Below are 23127 nucleotides of genomic sequence, written 5' to 3' on the forward strand. Positions count from 1 at the left end.
CTGAATAGCTTTGGATGGATTGCAGAAAAAGTAGTCCAGTCCTTGGGATTGTCTAAGATAGATACCACCTACAGTGGTGGCATCACCTGCTCCCCCTTGATTATTCCCTATGGCTTTAGTGGACCTTCATTTACAATAAGTAATTAAAGATAGAAACAGAGTAATGTCAAAGGTAGAGGAGGAAGAAGAAGCCTTTATTTGTCACATACATTACAGCACCGTGAAATTATTTTCTTCACATATCCCAGCTTATTAGGAAGTTGGGGTCAGAGTGCAGGGTTACCCATGAAACAGTGCCCCTGGAGCAGAGAGGGTTAAGGGCCTTGCTCAAGGGCCCAACAGTGGCAGCTTGGCAGTGAAGTGTTCAATCAGTACCTAGAGCAGAAATACTACCCAATGCTTACAATATTTACTGATGGCTCTAAAGATCCAGAAATTGTTGGAGCTACAGCAGCTGTATTTAGTCCACATTTTCAAATAAAAATTGCAAAAAAAAGACTTCTGATCAGTAGCAGTATTCTCAGCAGAGATGGTAGCAATCTTATTAGCTATTAAATGGGTGGCGGATGACTCTCAACCTTTGAGCATGGTGATCTGCTCAGACTCATTTTCTGCACTACCGTGCATATTAACTTAAAGATCTTCCAGAAAAGATATCTTCTAAGTTTATTTAGAGTTAAAAATTTGGGTGGTAAGATCCATCCATCCATCCATCCTCTACCGCTTACTCCTTTTCAGGGTCACGGGGAACCTGGAGCCTATCCCAGGGAGCATCGGGCACAGGGTGGGGTACACCCTGGACAGGGTGCCAGTCCATCGCAGGGGTGGTAAGATATGCTTTCTTTAGGTTCCAGCACATATGTGGGTGGAAGGAAATGAGGAGGTAGATCACCTGGCAAAGCAAGCTCTGAAATTCTCTAATATAGAGATTAAGATCCCTTTAAGTAAAATAGAAGTTAAGGCATTAATCCAAATGGTTATAAAAAGAAAGTGGCAAGACGTTTGGGAGAAAGAAGAAAGGGGATGACATCTGCTTCATATTCAATATCAGGTTGGTAGTGAAAGAAGAGATTTTGGTAGTAGAAGAGAAGACACAATAATAACTAGACTTCGCCTTGGTCATACAGCTTTAAATTACCCACTATAGAAAATCTGGAGCCAAGAGTCTGGAAATTACAGTAAATGTGGATTAGCATAAACTATTGAGCATGTTCTACTATGCTGTAATGCTTTTAAAAGAGAAAGGATACATCTGCTAGAAGAAAGCAGGACTGTTTAATAGGATTCCGTTTTTGTTTGTTTGTTTGTTTTGTTTTGTTTTGTTTACTTATTTCACTTCTCAGCAATGTTCCGCACTCCAGCCCAGTAGATGGCGGAAATGCACCTAACGTTGGTTTGCCAACCGCTATAAAACACTAAGAATAAGAATAAGAACGTAAATAGCCATAAAACCGATAGGGGGCAATAATGTACTAAGAGCCTTTTAAGCCTTATGCAACCGACGAAGAAAACGGCCACGGATATTACAGCTCTATCTCTAGTGAACAGGAGGGTTAAAGAAACATGTCTCTCATGTAAATACATTTTTGTGTGTGTTGGTCCAGTTAGTTTTCTCTATTTTCTTTCTGTTAATTCTATATTCGTTACATTGAACGGCCACTAGGATATCTTTGATGTACTGTAGCTTACGGTAACAGTTTCCTCTCCAGACCCCAGATAGTTGTTTCACTGCGAAGACGACGGATTAAAATATGGCGTGAAAAGGGGTCCAGTGTATCAATTAACTTGTTTGTATTCCTGAGCCGAATAAAACGAGCGTCTTGTACTTGTACACGTCTTGGACGTGTTCTGACTGCTGCTCGTGTTTGCTTGTCGTGACTTGCTGAAGTTGGGAACCAAACTGATTTGTGAATGGGAAGGTAATTACTACCATCACCAGGTTGTCTCTTTAGTCTCGCACGTGTGATTACATCGGGCAAAGTTTAAACTCCTTTAACTTTTAAATGATTGCACAGTGCTTGATCCCATAACGTTGTATCGTGTAACTTTCAAACCACGGACGATAGCCTGTACGGTTGAACTCGTTTGACTCTGGAAGTGCTCTCTCGAATATCCTAAAGCAACGTGTCCTCTGACAGGTGCGTGTGATCCTGCACACAACTCCAAGAATTCTAGGCCACTTGTGTTCTTCGTGGTCAGTACGAGCTGAATAACCTCCTGGTCGTGATGGCCTGGGCTCTGAAACTGCCGCTGGCTGATGAGGTGATCGAGTCCGGCCTGGTGCAGGATTTCGACGCCAGTCTGTCTGGAATTGGCCAGGAGCTAGGAGCTGGAGCCTACAGTATGAGGTATAGTTCAAGCTTCTGCTGTAAGATCTATGTCTCAATACTTCAGTATCTTTCTCTGAAAATAAATGCTTCATGTATGATAATCTTACTGATTGTGAAAGAAAAGTAAAAATCATCAGAATATTTAAGGCATTTGATTCATAAAAGACAAGTCATACAATATCGCTTTCTATATATCTAAGTCTTTTTTTTACTTCCTCTCTCTTTCCCATTCTTCATAGTGATGTGCTGGCACTTCCAATCTTTAAGCAAGAAGAGTCCAATCTTCCACCGGATAATGACAACAAGATCCTTCCCTTCCAATATGTTCTTTGTGCTGCCACGTCACCAGCTGTCAAACTACATGATGAGACCCTCACCTACCTCAACCAAGGTCTGTTCCTTCTGAATTACTGGATAAGAGGAACATGTTTTTTTGCAACATGACGTCATGGCCTGGTATAGGGCTGCACCGATTAGTTGACATAATCAATAAGGTTGATTATGAAAGTTTTGTCTTGAATTTTTTTTATTAAACCATTTTTAACAATGTACATTGTCACAAGACAGTTTTAGAGATATCCAGACATAGGTATATATTTAAAATGATCTCTAATGAGCAATCCGGAGGCGACGGTGGCAAGGAAAAACTCTGAGATGACATGGGGATAAAACTTGGACCCAGACTCACACTGAATCCATCCTCTTCTGTGTGTCACCAGATTGTGAGAATATAAATGTAAATCCTCTTCTAGCAGTTTCATAGTTTAATGAAACCGGTTAAGTTTTGCCTGTTTAATTTTGGCTTGTTATGATTAATGAAGAGGCAGTGTTTGTGATTTATTACAGTTAATGTAGATGTACTGAATGCTGTTATTTAAAATAAATTCTTCAAATTTCTTATTTGTCATTTAAATTGGTATTATGTCATTTGATTAGCCCTAGAGGAGAAACTCAGTAGAGTAACAAGATGTTAGGTGTTAAATTGTTCCTGGGAGTTTTGGTTTATATTATTCAGAAAACAATAAACAAAAATGGCAAATGATTTGTTAAAGCCGTTCTCGTTTATAAAGAACATATAAGTTGATTGATTAATTATTTTTTAATGAATTCACAAACTTAAAAAAAAAAAAAAGATTCGATTTTTTAGGCTTGTGTGATTTATGATTTTTATTTTTTTAAAATATTTTTTCCATATTTGCGATTTACCATTTAAAAAAAAAAAAAATCTCTATAAAAGATTTAATCACGCAGAACGGATAGGCTAAAAAATAATAACAAAGTTTGCTACAACTCATTCTTAGCTTTGCAGTTGGGAACTGCTTGCTGAGGCATAAAAAAGCATTTAGTTTATTTCTAATTATCATTATCATTATTTGTAACATGTTGGATTTGACACTTTGTAGGTAAAAATCTTTGTCCTCTATTCTCTTTGGCAAAAAAGTGAATATTAAACAGCTGCATTTAATTAATCAATATTATTGAATTCAAAAGATTCTCAAAACACCTTTGCATATCATTCCAGAGTCACATGTTTATTGGCTCATCTCTTGTTTTATTGGGCAGAGACCGACTGCTCTTTTTTGAATGGTAGCTCATATTGGCATACTCCAGTGTTAAATTGCAGAGCTCTTATGCAAAATGTGTAAAGATAGGCAGGTCTGGTAATATAATTAATTACATAGGTTTTGTTGGTTGTTCTCTGAAAAGCATTTTTCTACCAACAGTTTCTGTGCTCTTAATATTACCACCAAAGATATATCTGTAAAATAAGTTGTCAAAGTTGTATTTGCAGGACAGTCTTACGAAATTCGAATGCTGGACAATCGGAAAATGGGTGAGCTTCCTGAGATCACAGGCAAAATGGTGAAGGTATGAGTTTACTTTGCTGTTCATAACACAGGATAATGCATCTGTGGTTATGGCTTACTTCCTCCTGTTTTGGTCAATGCAGAGCATCATTCGTGTAGTTTTTCATGACCGGCGACTTCAGTACACTGAGCACCAGCAGCTTGAGGGCTGGCGCTGGAACAGACCAGGTGACCGAATCCTTGACCTGGGTGAGTATTATGATCTGCATTTAAGCCATGCTTTGGTCTGTGCATTTATTGAAGTGCTTTGCAGATTTCTTACACCAGGAACTTGAGTCTTCTTCCTAGCATTATTTCTGCGCTATGGCAGGGTCCGTCTCCATTTGGCTTGATCAAAGGCGTCTTTGGGGGCTGCGTTCACATGTTGCATCTGTCCATAGTTTCTTGAGACTACCTCATGGGCGCCGGCCATCAGGGTCGAGATTCATGTCTGTCCTTGCCACCAAGTATTCTTTGCTGCGTACAACGTGCCCGTACCATCTACGTCTTCCTTCCATTCACATTTCCATTAAGTGTAAGGCCTGCTCGTGCTTTGCTGTTGCTGGCAAACACTCTGATCCGTAGAGGGAGACTGGGTGCACCACCGTCTTGTAGAAGTTTGACTTGAGGCGTAGGGGCATCGGACGATCGCTCAGGACTCCAGTCACCTGGTGCCATTTCATCCATGCAGCCTTGACATGGGTGCGAGCATCTGGAGAGCTGTCTCCGTCACTGCATGTGAGGGAACCGAGGTACTTGAATTGATCCACTTTCTTGAGGTTTTCTCCACCAATGCTGATGGTTCCATCGGTGTGAGGGTCACGTTCCATATATTCTGTCTTCTTGATGTTCAGTCGACGTTCAAATTTGCCGAACCGTTCGTTCTATTGCTGCACTTGCTCTTGAAGTTTTCAACGTTGTCCATTCACTAGGAAGACGTCATCGGCGTAGAGGAGTGACCATGGATAAGGCGATTGGAGGTCAGACGTCACGGTGTTCATGCAGAGAACGAATAAGAAAGGCAAAAGGGCCGATCCTTGATGTACTCCGACATTGATGGCGAAGGGAGGCGATGTTCCCACTGCACATCGAACCATGCTGGTGACATTGAGTATTTGGGTCCACTGGACGTAGGCTTCGGAGACATTGTGGGGTTGTAGGGCGTGCCAGATGAGTTCATGTGGAACGCGATCAAAGGCCTTTTCCAGGTCAAGGAATGGCATGTGATCGGGCTTGGTCTTCTCACTGTGCTTTTCCAAAAGCAACCGAGCAACGTGGGAGGCATACGTCGTTCCACTCCCTTTGACAAAGCCGCATTGGGTTGGAGTAATTGAGACAATCTTGTAGAGCCTGGCATCGATAATCTGTTCGAAAATTTTCATGTCGTGACAGGAATTAGATTGGCCGATAGTTTGAACATTCGGTCCCATCACCCTTGCTCTTCCAGATGGGCACCGTGGTACTGGTTGTACAAGCTGCTGGAGCCGCACCCTTGTCTATTTAAGTGAAGAAGGCAGTGAGAGTCGTGGTGCCTTGGCGGCTGAGGATCTTCCACATTTCGGCTGGGATATTGTCTGGGCCGTTTGCCTTCCCATTTTTCATCATCTTTGTCGCTTCTTCGATCTCCTTGATGGTAATTGGTGGCACAGGTTCAGTGACTAGATCGGCACTTTGGATCGGTGGGTGGTCAAATTCCTCGTTGCTGATTTTGTAGAAGTATTCGCTCCATCGATGGAGGATGGCGGGTGGGTCTTGGAGAAGCCGGCGATCTTCGTCCTTCATGTGCTTGACCAGGAACTCGAGAGCGCCGTGTACATATATTTTTTCCATATGACAGTTAACAATGGCGTATCAGTGGAGCCTTCGACAATAAGGATTCATTGTCCTGGGTTAAAAATGTAGGCTAATGGTCAGTGTATTCATTTGATAATTTTAGCTTTTCTGTCAATTCATGATTTATGATATAGTCAAATATTAGTATTGATTATATGTTTCTACTGAAATTCTTTTCAGATATTCCTATGTCTGTTGGCATTGTGGATCCTAGGGCGAACCCCACACAGCTTAACACAGTGGAGTTCCTATGGGACCCATCAAAGCGGACTTCAGTGTTCATCCAGGTGTCGTATTTCCATGTGGTGTTTATTAAACTCTGTTGTACAAGTAAGAATATAACCGATTATATCAGCATGTATAATGCTAGTAAAATGTTATTTGCTTGTTTGTAGGTTCATTGCATCAGTACAGAGTTTACAATGCGCAAGCATGGCGGTGAGAAGGGGGTGCCTTTTCGCATCCAAATTGACACGTTCAAAGAGAATGATGCAGGAGACTACACAGAACATCTGCACTCTGCCAGCTGCCAAATCAAAGTCTTCAAGGTAGGAGCAGAATTTAGCACTTGTGTACTTTCAACGTGTAAAGTACCTCCATACTGAGTGTTGACACCTGGATGGGGAATGGCATGGTATTAATTTTAATCCAGATATGCAGGGTAAATTATGTACTTGTTTGGTAACATCACCATGTTCATTCCTGGTATGTGTGCAAGTATTCTCTTTTAAATGGCTTCAACCCTTGTGTGCCAAAGCTGACTAAATATAGACTGTTTTGTTTATAGCCCAAAGGTGCTGACAGAAAGCAGAAGACTGATCGAGAAAAGATGGATAAGAGGGCACCACAAGAAAAGGAGAAATACCAGCCATCATATGAAACCACCATCCTTACTGAGGTTTGTGCCTGGGAATTGAGTAATATTTTGAGCAATATTTCATTGAGTTTGCATCAGAGCACTTGTACTTCTTCTATTCTAGGGCTGTACCTAATAATGTAATCAACAGCAATAACGGTAGCTACAACATGCATCCACAAAAATGAAAAATTAACAGTTAAATTCAAAGTGTAAATATGCCAGCACTCGTCCAACATTAAAATGAGGTAAATGTACGTCAAGGTGGGCCTTCTACACTTTTCAACACTTGGCCTAATAGACTGTGACGAACAGTAGCACTGCACTGATTCTAGAAGAATTCTTGGAGAAACAAGAGTTGTTTTATTTTATTTTTGTAATCCTGAGTGATACTAAAATATAGATGAGGGTTCCCGTACATAGGTAAAAGTCCGTGGGATCACATTTACCACATGCTTCATTTTCATTTTGTGTGTGTGTGTGTATATATATGTGTGTATGTGTGTGTGTGTGTGTATATATATATATATATATATATATATATATATATATATATATATATATATATAATATAATATAATATAAAAACAGGATCTCACAAAAGTGAGTACACCCCTCACATGTTTGTAAATATTTGATGATATCTTTTCATGTGACAGCACTGAAGAAATGACACTATGCTACAATGTAAAGTAGTGAGTGTACAGCTTGTGTAACAGTGTAAACTTGCTGTCCCCTCAAAATAACTCAACACACAGCCATTAATGTCTAAACCACTGGCAACAAAAGTGAATACACCCCTATGTGAAAATGTCCAAATTGGGCCCAAAGTGTCAATATTTTGTGAGGCCACCAGTATTTTCCAGCACTGCCTTAACCCTCTTGGGCATGGAGTTCACCAGAGCTTCACAGGTTCCACTGGAGTCCTCTTCCACTCTTCCATGACCGTTTTGTGTCACTGTCCAAATTCTTATGGACCTGAATGTATGTGACCATTATACAGGTAACCTGGTCCTCCAACCCTGCTTGTGGAGCTTACAACAAGGGCAAGTTCATTAACATGTTACCTCTAGAAGTTGCACTATTTGGTTTAGCCCAAACTAATTACCGCCTTGCTGAGTGTCATTCTACTTTATTAAACATAACTTTATTTATGGACTTTATTGTTGAATTCTTTATATTTCCGGATTTGTTGAGTTAATACTGGTGAAAATTTCATGTGATTAGCCTGACAGGAAATATATTTACTGAAAAAAAAAAAATGGTGACCCGTCCAATACTTATATCCCCCATTGTAACTCAAAACACCTGCAAAGGTTTCCTGAGCCTTTAATCTCTCCGTCTGGTTCTGTACACACAACCACAATCACGGGGAAGATGAAAAGTAAATTTTGCATTTCAGAAAAGAAAAGTGGAAAGTAAATTTGGAAAGAAAACTAAGTTTTGCAAAATATTTTTCACTAAAGTCTGGTCAACGGCTATATGGCTGATATGCCAAGAAACTGTTGCGGTTTTCAAAGAATACAGTATCAGCCGTCACTTTGCCACGAAGCATGCCAACTACGCTAGCAAGCAGTCAATGCAAGAACGGGCAGCTACGGCTCAGAGGTTGACTGCTAATTTAGAGACTCAGCAAAAAAAATTTTCACTGATAAACTGTGATTCAAGAGTCAATTACCAAAGCAAGTTTTTTTTTTTAAAAATCGCCATGTGGAACTGATTGACGAAGATATAGCCAGTGAATTAAACAAAAAGGCAGAGTCCTTTAAGTTATATTCACTAGCACTGGATGAAAGTAACGACATAAAATACACTGCTCAGCTCCTAATTTTTATCCGAGGGATTAACGACAGTTTTGAGATAACGGAGGAGTTTTTGATCATGGAGTCCCTGAAAGGAAAAACTCAGGGAGAGGACTTGTATAATCAGGTGTCTGCTGTCAAGAGAATTAAGCTACCTTGGAGTAAACTTGCCAATGTCGCCACGGATGGATCGCCAAATTTAACTGGAAAAAACGTTGGGCTGTTGAAAAGAATCCAGGATAAAGTGAAAGAGGAAAACCCTGACCTTCACTGCATCATTCATCAGGAATCTCTGAGTAAGTCTATATTGCAGCTTAAACATGTCGTGAATCCAGTCGTAAAACTGGTTAACTTTATACAAGCAAGGGGACTTCAGCATCGTCAGTTTATTACCTTCCTGGAGGAACCCGATGCGGATCACCAGGACTCCTCTACCACTCTCGTGTCCGCTGGTTAAGTTTGGGCAAAGTGTTTCAACGAGTGTGGGAGCTCCAAGAGGAGATTAGCGCATTTTTGGAGTTAATTGGGAAATCCGACAGATTTCCTGAGCTAAGCGACAACAACTGGCTTTGTGACTTTGTGTTTGCTGTGGACATATTTTCACACATGAATGAGCTGAACGTGAACCTACAGGGGAAAGATCAGTTTGTGCACGACATGTACACAAATGTTAGAGCCTTCAAATCCAAGCTGACTTTATTCTCCAGACCAATTTCAAACTAATCTTTCTCTCATTTCCCCACACTAGCCATGCAGAAAGAGACGACCCGAAACACGAAGAAATACAACAAATTACTGGACGAACCGCACAGAGAATTCTGCCGTCGGTTCTCTGATTTTGAAAAAATTGAAGTCACTTCAGCTGGTGTCCTGTCCCCTGTCACAAGACCCTGAAACAGCACCACAGGAGCTGCAAATGGAACTGATCGATCTTCAGTCTGACTCCGTCTTAAAGGAGAAATTCAACTCTCTTAAACTGAATGATTTTTATGCTTCACTTAATGAAGCCACATTTCCAAACCTCCGGAGGACGGCACACAAGATGCTGACGTTGTTTGGCCCGACCTACGTATGTGAGCAGACATTCAGCGTCATGAACATCAACAAAGCCCCTCACAGATCCAAGTTAACTGACTAACACCTCGGATCTATCCTGTGAATTGCCACAACAAAACTAACTCCAGACTTTGATGCACTGGCAAAAAAGGGAGATCACCAACACTGTTCTCACTGAAACTGAATGCGAGTTTCTCTACTGTGTTAAGAAATTAATGCATTTGGAAAACAATTGGTACAATGAGCCTTGCATATTCATGCTTTGCTACCTGTTAAAAGCCAAATCTTTTAATGTAATGGCTTTTACATGTCATTTATATTAGTTCAAACAAACACTCCATCCATCTGTTCCTGGCCTGGCCCCTCTGTCAAATTTTAGAACCCATTGTGGCCCGCGAGTCAAAAAGTTTGCCCACCCCTGCACTAGATTATATAAAAGTTCCACTTTTTGAATTTGAACTTTTCCAAGCTATTCTAATTTTCTGACCTGTACATGCTTTTCCTTTTTTCTGATTCTACTGTATTATTGAGAGCACTGCAGAGCAACTGAATACATGACGCAGCTATAATTGTATGGGTGTTTGTTTGTGTGTGAGAACAGTTTGAAAGAGAGAAATTATATTGTACTGGAAATCACAAATCCCACCCTGTGTATGAGAGTCAAAGAAGGTTGCTGAGCTTTGAAGATTTCTGCATTATGTAAAGAAACCGGTGTTTAAACGATTAAAATTCTGAAAATGAATTCGGTTCGGTAATTATGATCAGAACTGATGCTGGTAAAAAATCGAAGTCAGTGAAAATGGAAAAAATATTCATATATAATATTTCTGTGACAGTTTTTTGACATGGACATTTTTGTCCTTTTTTAGTAGTAGGGTTTGTTTGTTTTTTTGGGTTTTTATTTTTTGCTTTATTGTTATTTTATGTTTATTTATTTATTTTAATCTGAGACTGCATAAAAAATATGAATGCATCAAGATTAATGTTCTTAATCATTGACATGTCAAAGACTAATCAAAGAAAAAATAATTCTGCTTAGCATTTAGTATATGGAAAATAATTACTGTTCTTTTTTTTTCTAAAAAAAAAACATCTGTGGCATTATGTAAACAAAATAACATTTCAAGGGCTATAATTCTTAAAATGAATGAATGTTTGGTAATTATGAATAGAATTGATTCTGTTAAAAAAAAATGTCAACTTCAGTCAAAGTGGGGGGAAAAAAAAAGTAATATATATTTTTGACAGTTTTTAGACATTGACATTTTTGTCCTCTATGGACTTAATGTGTAACTTTTTTTAAATTGACACACAAGGGATAATAATTAGCTTTTTTCTTAGCTGCCTCCTCTCTGGAATTTAGCATCAACTGCAAAACAATGAACAATGTTAATACTCTTAACATTTATTTGAGGTAATCATGACCATAAACATTTAATTAGCTGTTTGCCTCATTGTGGTGAGAACTGAATATGAATGATTGAAATAGTTTTCTTCTCTAGTGCTCACCGTGGCCTGAGGCCACTTATGTCAACAATTCTCCATCACCAGGCTTCAGCAGCACCCACAACAGCTTCCCTACTGAAGGGTAAGATCACACATGCCTGTGCTCTCTGTTCTTATGCTACTAAGTGATGGATCTGTAGTGCATAAGCCTTATTAAGCATTAATTTTTATTTACATTATTAAGATTTATTAAGCACTCAGCCATTATTCACAAAAGTTGCATAACAATGTTTGTATGTATGCAAGAATGCTGTATGAACAACTGTATCTGATGCATAAAAGACCATATTATACCAAATGTCCTTTTCGTAGCTTCAAAGATACCATAAATTTGTACCACTAAACACAAATTAAAAATTTAACAGTTTTGGCAGAGGGATTGATTGTTCAAGATTTTCAGTTTTGCTATCATTTTTAAAACTTAAAATAATGATCATGTAGGCAATTGTGATAATGTGCTATATTTCTAGATGCCAGACTTGAATGATATGCCAGATTTAACTGGTTTTAGATCTAAATGATTAATAAACACGGGTGAGCCAAATTCCCATCATGAACTCCCATTTAGTGCAGCAGCTTAAAGGTGCTGGAGAAATGCCATGTAGCATCAGGCCTTGCAAAATTTGGTTGTGGATTAGCCTCTTGGTAAGACGTCTTCATAGCCGTACAGAGATACCACCTTCAACTTCCATGCAAAGCTATCTGCCCTTCGGCAGCCCTGTGTAGATCTCCATAGTGACTCTTGCATGCAAACCTTAATTGGACTAATGAGCTGATAAATATTCACTTCTGCACATTTTGATTCACATTTGCAAATTAACTAATTAAATTGCATTATTTACAAATCACAAGCTCCTAACATTTGCAATTATGATATTAATGCTATTTTCTGTACTTGCCATAATATTTACATTTGATTTTAACGATTTAACTGCAAGTCAGGTATTTCTCAGGTTGTTACTGTTACTCTAAAATTAAAACACACTGAACTCCATAAAGATAAAATTGAGTAAGGAAACTATTGGTGGAATTTGTGCTTAAGTTTTGTTGTACATAGCTTTTGATAAATAAGGGCCAATATGTAATTGAAATCTTGTCATCCTACAGCTTGTCTGCCCTATCTCTATTTTTTTCCTTCAGAAAACTCCTAACTTGGTTGCATTTGTGTCTAGGAATGGCTCGCCGACTCACCAGCCAGAGCCAGTGGTACAGGTAGCGGATGTGAGTAACTTTGTTTTCCAATTTTTGTCTGATTAAATTTTTTTTGTGCTGTTCATTGGTTTGCTTTTCTTGTCAATTGAGAGCTTAATTATTTTTTTTTCACAATTTGTTTGGAAATTGCACACACATTCAACGTAGTATATCTCATATTATGGTAGTATTTGGTTTATGACTAAACAAATTCCAGGTGTTTCCTCGCTTTGTTTGAAATGAATGATAGCATCGGTTGCACACCGGCTTCAGAGCATCAATTATATGTTTGTTGTCATCCGCCTTGAATGTGAAGTATTTCCATATTTGACTCTTACCACCTTTCCTGTCAGCGAGTCGTGGCGGAGCTGAACTTGTCTCCATCTTCTGTAGTTTTTCCCGTGTGCTTGTAGACGTTCTTCTTCTTACAACTTGTGGATCAACTAAAACATACTCTTTTTTTCCGTATTTGCTGCCCTCATCAGTTCCGTAAGAATTGCAACCCCGGTACCTTCATTACCAATGGTACCTACGCTACTGCAGTAAAACAAGGACTGTCACGTTTTAAGAATGTGTAGTGAAGTATCGGTTCTCATGACATCCCTAGATTGAACATTGTATGTCTGAGTTAGTGTAAAACATGCCACTTACTGTTGCCAGTAGGTGGCGGTATAATGCTGAATGATTATTGGTATGTAGATGTCTTCAGGGCAGGATTCGTATCAAATATGTGAAGTTTGGTGCAAATTGAACATTGTATGTTTGAGTTTGTGTAAAACATGCCACTTCCTGTTGCCAGCAGGTGGCACTACGACTATAACTGAATACTGGCATGAATATGACTTCATGCTGGGACTTTTATCAAACATGTGAAGTTTGGAGCAGATTGGACAGTGCTTTTATAAGTTATAACAACTTCCTTTTTCATGGCGAAACATCGAAATTTGTGAGACCCACATGCCGTGCAGCGAAAACTCAAAACCTTCGCAGTTTAGCATTGTCAAGGCCTTTAGATTAGACTGACCAAATATGATGTCGATCTGATGAAATCTCTAGGAGGAGTTTGTATGAGGCCTGGAAATAGCAAAATCTCAGCAAAAATTTTAGACAAATCAAAATGGCTGACTTCCTGTTGAGTTTAGGGCATGGTTTCCAGAGACTTTTTTGTACATATTGGCATGTTACACATGTGTACAGAATTTCGTACATGTAGGTGAAACATAATGCGAGGCGCACATCATTGAAATTTTGTTGGTGGTGCTACTGAGCTATTTTTCCACACTCAATTCTGGAACCCCTATCAGATTTTCACCAGTTTTGACGTGTCTGCAAAGTTTCGTGAGTTTTTGGGTATGTTTCGGCCTTCTAAAATGCGATTCATTTGAGAAAAGAAGAAGAAACGGAGTAGATCCAGTAGGGCTTCACACCAGAGGTGCTCAGGCCATAATTAAAGCTGCAAGCAGTGATGAATGGGCCCTCGCACCCAGGTGCATGTTGGGGATGCTCTGCCATGGGAACACCATTCCATTGTGTTTAGCACTTTATATGTTGTTACGAGTGTATCACCATGTAAAAAAATTTAAATTTCCTGGTGGCAGTAGGTGGCGCTATGACTATAACTGAATATTGGTATGTAGATGTCTTCAGGTCAGGATTCGTATCAAATGTGATATTCTGGAAAGATTAGGCATTATATGCTTGAGTTATAACAGCACACTTTAGCACATAGCTAAGTGTTGCTAGCATGTTTAGAATTTGCTGGCATATGTATATATGTTGCTAGGAATACTTCAGTGTAAAATATGATACTTTCTGTTGCCAGCAGGAGACGCTATGACTTTAACTGAATATTGGCATGTAGATGCGCTCAGGCCAGGATTCATATCAAATATGTGAAGTTTGGTGCAGATTGAACATTGTGTGTCTGACTTAGTGTAAAGCAAATCATTTTATGTTGCCAGTAGGTGGCGCTTTGACTATAACTGAATATTGGCATGTAGATTGCCTCAGGACAGGTTTTGTACAAAACATGTGAAGTTTGGTACAGATTGAACATTGTATGTTTGCGTTATAACAACTTCCTGTTTTGTGGCATTAATAGCATGCTTTAGCACGTAGCACGCATGTTGCTAACATAGTTACCATTTGCTGGCATATTTCAATATGTTGATAGGCGTGCATCACAGTGTAAAACATGTCACTTCCTGTTGCCAGTAGGTGGCGCTGTGAATATAACTGAATATTGGCATGTAGATGTCTTCAGGCTGGGATTTTTATCAAACTTTTGATATTTGGAACATATCGGACAATTTAGCATTGTCAAGGCATTTAGATGAGATAGAATATGATCTCAATGTACAGCATTTGGTGACTATAGGTAAAACTAACCCCACAACTTTTGTCAAAAGGGGGCGCTACAGAACTCCCTCTCCACGCTTGTTTCTAAGGCTTTGCCAGTCTCTAACGGCCAACAACTCTGATGTGTGTATCGAGTTTCATGTAATTTGAAGCATGCTAAGAGCCTCAAAAACACCCAAGATGATCATTAAAGTTTGATGCATTGCCATGACAACAATATTTAAGATATCAAGAATACTTTCACAGGTCTACATCTGCTGTGTTTTGACATTATCTGCTGATGTTTGAAGCAAATCAGAATGATTTCAAAGCATTTTTAAAAGTTACACACTTCCTGCCGCCAGTTGGTGGCACTATGACTGACTCACAGTAGTTACTTCCATGTGAAAGGCCTGCTTCAACAAACAAGCAGCTGCAGTTTCATCCAAATCCATCAATGTATGCAAAAGTTATAACACACTTCCTGTTTCTCTGCCAAAGATATCAAAAATCCACTCGCAATTTAGCATCCTCAATGTCATGAGTTCATACTGACCAAGTTTTATGGCAATTGGATGAATTCCCTAGGAGGACTAAATCAAGTTCCAGAGCATGCGCTTTTCAAACAACCCTAAATAGCCGAATTCCTGTTGGGCAGAGCTAATGACATACAGTGTGGATGTTGTTTGGCCCTATATGTGTATCGAGTTTACATATATACGTGCTAGTATGTATCTAAGATTTCAGATTGTGTTCAAGGGGGGATCTGTAGAGCCCACCTGTCATGCCCATGTACCAGCTTTCGCCCGACCCTAATGGCCGCGGAATCTGACCTGTGGGCATATTTTCAAGAGTTTTTGAAAATGCTAAGGGCCCCAAAAGACCCCGAAACCTTGAAGAAAAATATTTATAATAATAATAAGAAGAAGCGGAAGAATCCTAAAGAAAACAATAGGGCCTTTGCACTTTCAGTGCTTGGGCCCTAATAAATATAGCTGCAAGCAGCTATGACTGGCCCAAGCACTACGGTGCCATCACTTCCTGGTGGGTGTATGAAAACAATGCATAGTGAAACAAGTGCTGTAGAGTAAAACACCCAAATATACAAAGAAAATAGTATTGAAGTTTGATGCATTACCGTGGCAACTCTACTTAAGATATCAAGACTCATTTCTACAAGACGCAATTTTACACCAGCCGTGTCTTGACATTATTCTGACCATTTTTGAAGCAATTTGGGTAAATATTAAAAGGACTATTTAAAAGCCTATTTTAAGTGACACACTTCCTGCTTACAGTTGGTGGTGCTATGACCATGACCCTCAATAGTCTGATCTATGTGCTCAGCCCCCGTGAACTCAATCTCAAGTTTGATCTAAATCACGCAGTGCATGCAGAAGATATGTAACATGTTTCCCTTTTTTAAAATAAATTATAAATGTATTGCCTCGCCATTTAGCATCTTCAATGTCTTGGCATAAGGTTGACCAAGTTTAGTGACAACCACATGAATCCCCTAGGAGGATTATTTAAAAATGCACAGCATGCAATTTAAAAAAAAAAAATCCACATTAAATTCAAAATGGCCGACTTCCTGGTGGGCGGAGCTAATAACTGTTCTTTGGAAAGTTGTCCGGCTTGATGAGGACAATATATGTACTGAGTTTGGTGACTAGGTAAAACTGACCGCACCACTTTAGTCAAAAGACAGGGTGTCCGCGGGTCCTTTGAAAGTCTTAAAATGGCTTAAATTCACGTTTCAAAGGTCTTAAAAGTGCAACTGAAACGACAGCGTAAAGATTTAGATTTTTCTTTCGCTCGTTGCCTTTAAGAGATGGTAAACCCTTGGGTAAATTACAAAACAGGAAAAGTTTATATATATATATATATATATATATATATATATATATATATATATATATATATATATATATATATATATATATATATAAATAATATATATATATATATATATATATATATATATATATATATATATATATAAATAATATATATATATATATATATATATATATATATATATATATATAAATAATATATATATATATATATATATATATATATATATATATATATATATATAACTTATTTTTTTATATATATATATATATATGTATATGTATGTATGTATATATGTGTGTGTATAATATATATACATACTCCTCTAAAGAAGTCTACCCTGCTATAGTTTATTTAAACCCAGAAATGGGTGTATATGCATGAACATAATGCATTATAGCTGATGTATCATGTTGCAGGATTGAAGTGACATTTTTCAATTCAATTTTATTTGTACAGCACTTTTTACAATAAACATTGTCTCAAAGCAGCTTTACAGAAATATCAACACAGTATATAGATATTAAAGATGCGAATTAATGCCAACTGAGCAAGCCGGTGCCAAGGAAAAACTCCCTAAGATGTTAAGAGGAAGAAACCTTGAGAGGAACCCGACTCAGAAGGGAACCCATCCTCATCTGGGTAACAACAGATAGTGTGAAAAAGTTCATTATGGATTTATATGAAGTCTGTTTGGCCTTAGAAGCAGCCGTAGTCTAAGCAGTCTGGAATTGGAGTAGATGAGAGCTCCATCCAGAGGCAGGACATCTGAAATGGATCAGGTAGGTCTGGAGAGCAGAAAGGATCAGGATCTCATGTATAGAAAACCAAAAGGTCACTTAGATACTGTGGCACGAGACCATTTAGTGCTTTATAGGTTAATAATAGTATTTTATTATCAATGCGAGATTTCACTGGGAGCCAATGCGGTGTTGATAAGACCGGGGTGATGTGGTCGTATCTTCTGGTTCTAGTTAGGACTCTAGCAGCTGCATTCTGGACTAACTGGAGATTGTTTGTTCCTACTGGAACATCCAGACAGTAAGGCATTACAGTAATCTAATCTAGAGATGACGAAAGCATGAACTAATATTTCTGCATGATGTAGTGACATTATATTTCTTATCTTAGAAATATTTCTGAGATGAAAGAAGGCTATCCTAGTAATATTATCTACATGAGCATCAAATGATAGGCTGGAGTCAATAATCACTCCAAGGTCTTTAACTGCTGTACATGATGAAACAGAAAGTCCATCCAGAGTTACTGTGAGATCAGAAAGATTACTTCTAGCTACATGTGGTCCTAATACAAGTACTTCTGTCTTATCAGAATTAAGTAAAAGGCGGTTAGTTAGCATACAACGTCTAATGTCCTTTACACAATCCTCAACTTTATTAAGCTGCTGTCTGTCGTCTGGCTTCGCTGAAACATACAGCTGTGTATCATCAGCATAACAGTGGAAGCTAATTCCATGTTTACGAATAATTTGACCTAGAGGTAGCATATATAAAGTAAAAAGCAGTGGGCCTGAAACAGAACCTTGTGGAACACCAAATTTAACCTCGGTATGCGTGGAGAAGTCTCCATTTACATCAAAGAACTGAAGTTCGACATGCAGGTCGAACTTTTTTTTTTTTTTTGTTAGAAATGAACAAAAATCAATTATTAACTAACGCTGTCTCTGTGCTATGATGAGGTCTAAATCCTGACTGATATATTTCATGAATGTTATTCCTATCTAAGTACGAGCATAACTGCTTTGCTACAACCTTTTCTAAAATCTTAGAGATGAAGGGGAGATTTGATATTGGTCTATAGCTGGACAGTTGAGACGGGTCAAGATCAGGTTTTTTAATCAAGGGTTTAATAACTGCTAATTTAAGTGATTTAGGTACATAGCCAGTGCTTAGGGAAGAATTGATTATATTTAGAAGTGGTTCAATTACTCCTGGACAAATCTGTTTAAACAAACATGTAGGTACGGGATCTAGTAGGATGGTGGTGTGTTTGGAGCTTTTCTTACAACAGTCGCATAGAATTTAAACTGGTCATCTAGGTGGCAGCTTTTAATCTGGATAGTTCTAAATGCATTAATTGTTAAGGTCTGGGGAATCAGCTGTTGTCAAAACCAAGAAGCATCGGACTGCAGAGAGCCTGCAGTCAAAAATGGAAAGTGACAGAGCCCAAATTGCTAAAATGAGAACAAATATCAGCATGGCTTTTGAGAGGTGGCGAAAACTCAGAGATTTGACAAGATGCAAAACTGATGAAGAGAGAGCTTTTTTCTTTCTTCTTCTGCTGAACAGGTAAGACATTTCAGTGGCTCGATAGATAGATAGCTAACATTAGTACACTTGTTCGCTTGATTCATGGGAGAGAGAGAGAGTTAACAAAACTCACCTCTACTCCAAGTAAACTCACCTCTACTCCAAGTAAATCTGCTGCCACCTCCTTTGTCAAATATTGGAGATATACCTCAAACTACCAGATTCATCTGCATAAAGGAGCAGTGCCGAAGCACAACCCATGTTAAAAAATAATAATAATAAACTCCCCAAGTAACTTGCAGTTTTTTGTTTCAAACAGAGATGGTGATAGACAGGCAAAGTTCAGTACTGCTGCTTTAAGATATCAAAAATCCTTCAGTCATGTCTTGACATTATTCTGACCAAGTTTGAGACGTTAAGAGGATTATTGCAAAGTTTGTTTTATGTCGTGCATTTCCTGCTGCCAGTTGGTGACACTATGACTGTGACTCAGAATAGCCACATCCATGTGATCAGCCCCAAGTACCAAACATACAGCTGAAGTTTCATCTAAATCACTCAATGCACTCAAGATATGAGACACTTCCTGTTTCCCTTTTTTTGCCTTAAATTTTTTTTTGCTTCGCCATGGTGAAACCAATCGAGATCTCGAAAATTCCTTCGCAATTTAGCTTCGTGAGTGTCTTGGCATAATGTAATATGGCATAACAGTGCAACAAAAACAAGAAACAATAGGTTATTTTACCACATTATTAAATTGCCTTAATAGTGGGGGGGGTCAGCGTTTGTTTGTTTTTATTGAAAAAATGCTTTAACCCACAGTTTTCATCAGAAAAAGACATTACATGTGAAAACAGCCTAACTTTGTTTAGCTACCAAGTCACGTTAGATACTAACTTTAGTTCAGTCAAGGTATCTTTATTTAACGTCAACTAACTAGTTCGTTGGCCAACATAACTTAATTCAGTACATGAATATCTATGCAAGTCATCACTAATGTAGATTAGTGATTTCTATAGTTGTAAAATAGGCCACATTAGTTATCTTTTTGTTATCGCTGTTGTTAAGCATCACAAGAATTACTCCCTAACAAAAAAATTATACTTCATTTATTCTTTGTTGAGGTTTACCTTATCGATGGTTTGCAACTCGCTTATCCGAGTCAACTAAAATGTAACTAAAATTCCACGGTGATGATTTTATTTTTCTCACACACAATTATACACAGTATACAACTCACAGTGAAATTAAAACCTGGCCTACTCCTCTTTAGACTGTGCATTAAATACTAAATTAAAAATAAAAATCAGAAATGAGTGAGAAGATAAGAAATATGAAATAAAATGTGTACAGGTATGTGCAAAAATTGATGTACAAAATATGCAGCATGTACGTGTAGCAACATACAATGCAGCGTGCAAACTCCGCTGCAGTGCAGAGTGAACTGTAGAGTCCTAAGGGATCTTTATTTAGGAACTCTAGGTGGGGAGGGTTTTTTTGTTTGTTTTTTTGAGGGGTGAGGGGCACTTTCAGATGACTGTTATGAATCAACCTGGAAGAGGTCATGTTTCTATATTGTCTCAACCAAGGTTATAATCGTAAATGAAAACTAATGAAATAACGAAAACTAGGTGTGAAAAAACATTGTCGTTAACTGAAATCAAAATAAAAACGAGGCATTACAGAAAAAAAAACAATAACTAACAAACTGTATTGTCTGTTTGCAAAACTAACTAAAATAAAATACAATTATAGAGTAAATGTACTTAGTTTTCGTCTTTGTCAATGTCTTTCATAGAGCAAATCTCTTTCAGAGTTGACATTTCCGACTGGGAACCCGGAAATTACAACATTCCATGTCAAATTGAACACCGCATAGTCCATGCTCCTCATCTGGCATCATGGCGGTACCGGAAGTCGGAGGAGAGCGACAGAGTCCTATTTGGGATTACTTTGAATATGACTGTGTGTCAGATAAAAGCAAGTGCCTTGCAGTGGAAGGTGGTGAAATATGTGGACAATTTATTAAAGGGAAAAATCCCACGAATTTGAAAGTACATTTCAGAAGCGTGCACAAGGAGGCTAACCTAGCTAACCTTAATAAAGTAAAGGAGAACGCCACGCCCCCCTCCCCCGAAACAGAAGCTAACCCCGGTACAGGGCTCGGCAGCATTATATTTAAGCGTGCAGTGTTTGGGAGCAGCACAAGCTTTATGAGGCATTTATCGGGTTAAGAAGTCTGTTTTTCCTTCGTACTGGTTTAAACTTTTGTTATTAACATTTTAAATATGCATATAGTCATGTGGAAAAAAAAAAAAAGAATACTCCCTGGAAATTGTTGTCTTTTTTGAGATGTTTGGACAAGCAAACATTTGATCATTTTTGAAACAGTGCCTAATTCAATTAACCTTTCATTTTATGAGCTTGCATATTTCAGAAGTTATGTTCATGAAATATTTGCCATGTCTGCATCCATGAGACAAAAAGTTGATGTTTGGTGTTACAAGCCTTTGCTTTTTGAAAATTGCCTCAGTAGTCTCTGGTATACTTTGTACCCCGATTTTATGGTGGATGATGAATGTATCAGGTGAATGAATTTAACTTTCAAATCTGCGTTACACCTGTTATAAAATCTATTTGTAAATGCACTTGTTTGTTTGGGAAGTTTAGTATTTTGCTGAACGAAGGGAGAACAACATTTCCTTGGCGGTTAACAGGAAGAGAATCATTCTGTTTATCAGTCCACATCTGTCTGCAAAGGGGACAGTGCTGTTGAATGGAATAAAAATCCTAAAGACATTATAATCCTAAACCCTATCTGTTTCCTTTCTCTCTATCCTGAACAAACAGAATCTGGTGCCCACTGCAACACCACAAGAAGCACAGCAGTGGCTCCATAGAAACCGCTTTTCGCCATTCTGTCGTCTCTTCACAAACTTCTCAGGTAGCTCTATATTCTGGCTCCATAACCCACTACATAGCACTTTTATCTGTGCCTTTTTTTCACTCAGCAACCTCAAGGTATTGTACGTAAACTATGGTAAGTTGAGCTTTTTCTGCGTTTAAATAAATGTTAACTGCTTAATATTAAATTGAATCTTCTTATCACCTAGATAATGATTCTCTTTAGCACAAAATAATGTATTTTTATGTCATTTACTGAGGCATACATTTCAGCAATATACATTCTCTTGTTGGCATGGTCCTCAGGGGCAGACCTACTGAAATTAACTAGAGAGGACGTCATTCAGATCTGTGGTCCAGCTGATGGCATACGATTGTTCAACTCACTAAAAGGAAGGTGGACATTTTTTCTATCTATAAACACAGTGTAACCAGTGTATCTCAGCACTAAGTGCATAATTGACGCTTAGACACCAATTATAAACCTGCCACTTCTGCGTTATGTAGACGTGAAGCAGTTTCTGCGGGGAGTCATTCAAACGTGACACAACAGGCATCGGTTCATCTGTCTTTTATCTGCACCTGATAATACAAATAAGCAGCGTCTTTGAGTCAATTATAATGTAATTCTCTTGGATTCTCTCCCATTCAATTACACTGTGAAAGGGCAACAAAAAATACATCCAAGTAACAAATTAAAATAATATAAAACAAAAAACCATACCTGATGATATAAATAAGCAGCCTCTTTGAGTGAATTGCCCTTACAATGCTCTATAAAATAAACATGATGCATAATGGTCACCATGTGCCCTGATTTCCATTAAAACAAAATACTACATTAATAAAAGGAGACCCAGAATCTATACTAAATATGGTTTCAAGTTGAACCATTGACTCAATCAGTCTACAGACAGGTTTAATCACTCTACCAAACCTAGTAGTCAAGTGATTTCTGCAGGAACATGAGAACTTGTAGGAACTGGAACAGTAGGCAAAAAAAACACTGGCTACAGTGTCTAGGTCAACAACAGACAGTCTGTGCTTCAGGGACAGTTTGAGACTGTGGAATACAACCCATAAAGCAGTACAGTCATCATCAAAAACAGCTATGTGAGAAATGTCAGACATAGACTCTGCTGCTGACAAGTCATCAGTTACGGGTACTGCTGGTTCAGTCTGGATACATACAGATTGAAAAGGTGTGGAACCGGGATTAGTAACACCACTTCTACCAGCAGAAAAATTCAACTCTGTTTCAGGTAAAGGAAGAACGTTAACTGGCAACAGGAGATTCCGGTGCACCACTTGTTCATTACCATATCGGTCACGAAT

The 23127-nt window shown here is 38.4% G+C and overlaps 1 protein-coding gene across 3 annotated transcripts in view; it reads left to right on the top strand.

The window, feature by feature from the left end:
- Nucleotides 1–1456: 1456 nt before the first annotated feature.
- tfcp2 (transcription factor CP2) overlaps nucleotides 1457–23127 on the top strand; it is a 31034-nt gene continuing 9363 nt past the window's right edge. The window contains exons 1-12 of one of the 3 annotated variants that reach the window (XM_017486584.3): nucleotides 1457–1574; nucleotides 2139–2348; nucleotides 2570–2721; nucleotides 4123–4199; nucleotides 4282–4387; nucleotides 6191–6297; nucleotides 6406–6558; nucleotides 6798–6908; nucleotides 11227–11312; nucleotides 12403–12451; nucleotides 21739–21832; nucleotides 22099–22189. In XM_017486584.3, the coding sequence (XP_017342073.1) occupies nucleotides 2227–2348; nucleotides 2570–2721; nucleotides 4123–4199; nucleotides 4282–4387; nucleotides 6191–6297; nucleotides 6406–6558; nucleotides 6798–6908; nucleotides 11227–11312; nucleotides 12403–12451; nucleotides 21739–21832; nucleotides 22099–22189 (1148 nt within the window). In that variant the 5' untranslated portion in view covers nucleotides 1457–1574; nucleotides 2139–2226. Of the gene's footprint in view, nucleotides 1920–2138; nucleotides 2349–2569; nucleotides 2722–4122; nucleotides 4200–4281; nucleotides 4388–6190; nucleotides 6298–6405; nucleotides 6559–6797; nucleotides 6909–9416; nucleotides 11192–11226; nucleotides 11313–12402; nucleotides 12452–21738; nucleotides 21833–22098; nucleotides 22190–23127 lie in introns of those variants that run through there. The other 2 variants (XM_017486583.3, XM_017486585.3) reach the window with 2 other exon arrangements.

The sequence above is a fragment of the Ictalurus punctatus genome, chromosome 15 (assembly GCF_001660625.3).
Source record: "Ictalurus punctatus breed USDA103 chromosome 15, Coco_2.0, whole genome shotgun sequence".
In the NCBI taxonomy this organism is placed as follows: Eukaryota; Metazoa; Chordata; class Actinopteri; order Siluriformes; family Ictaluridae; genus Ictalurus; species Ictalurus punctatus.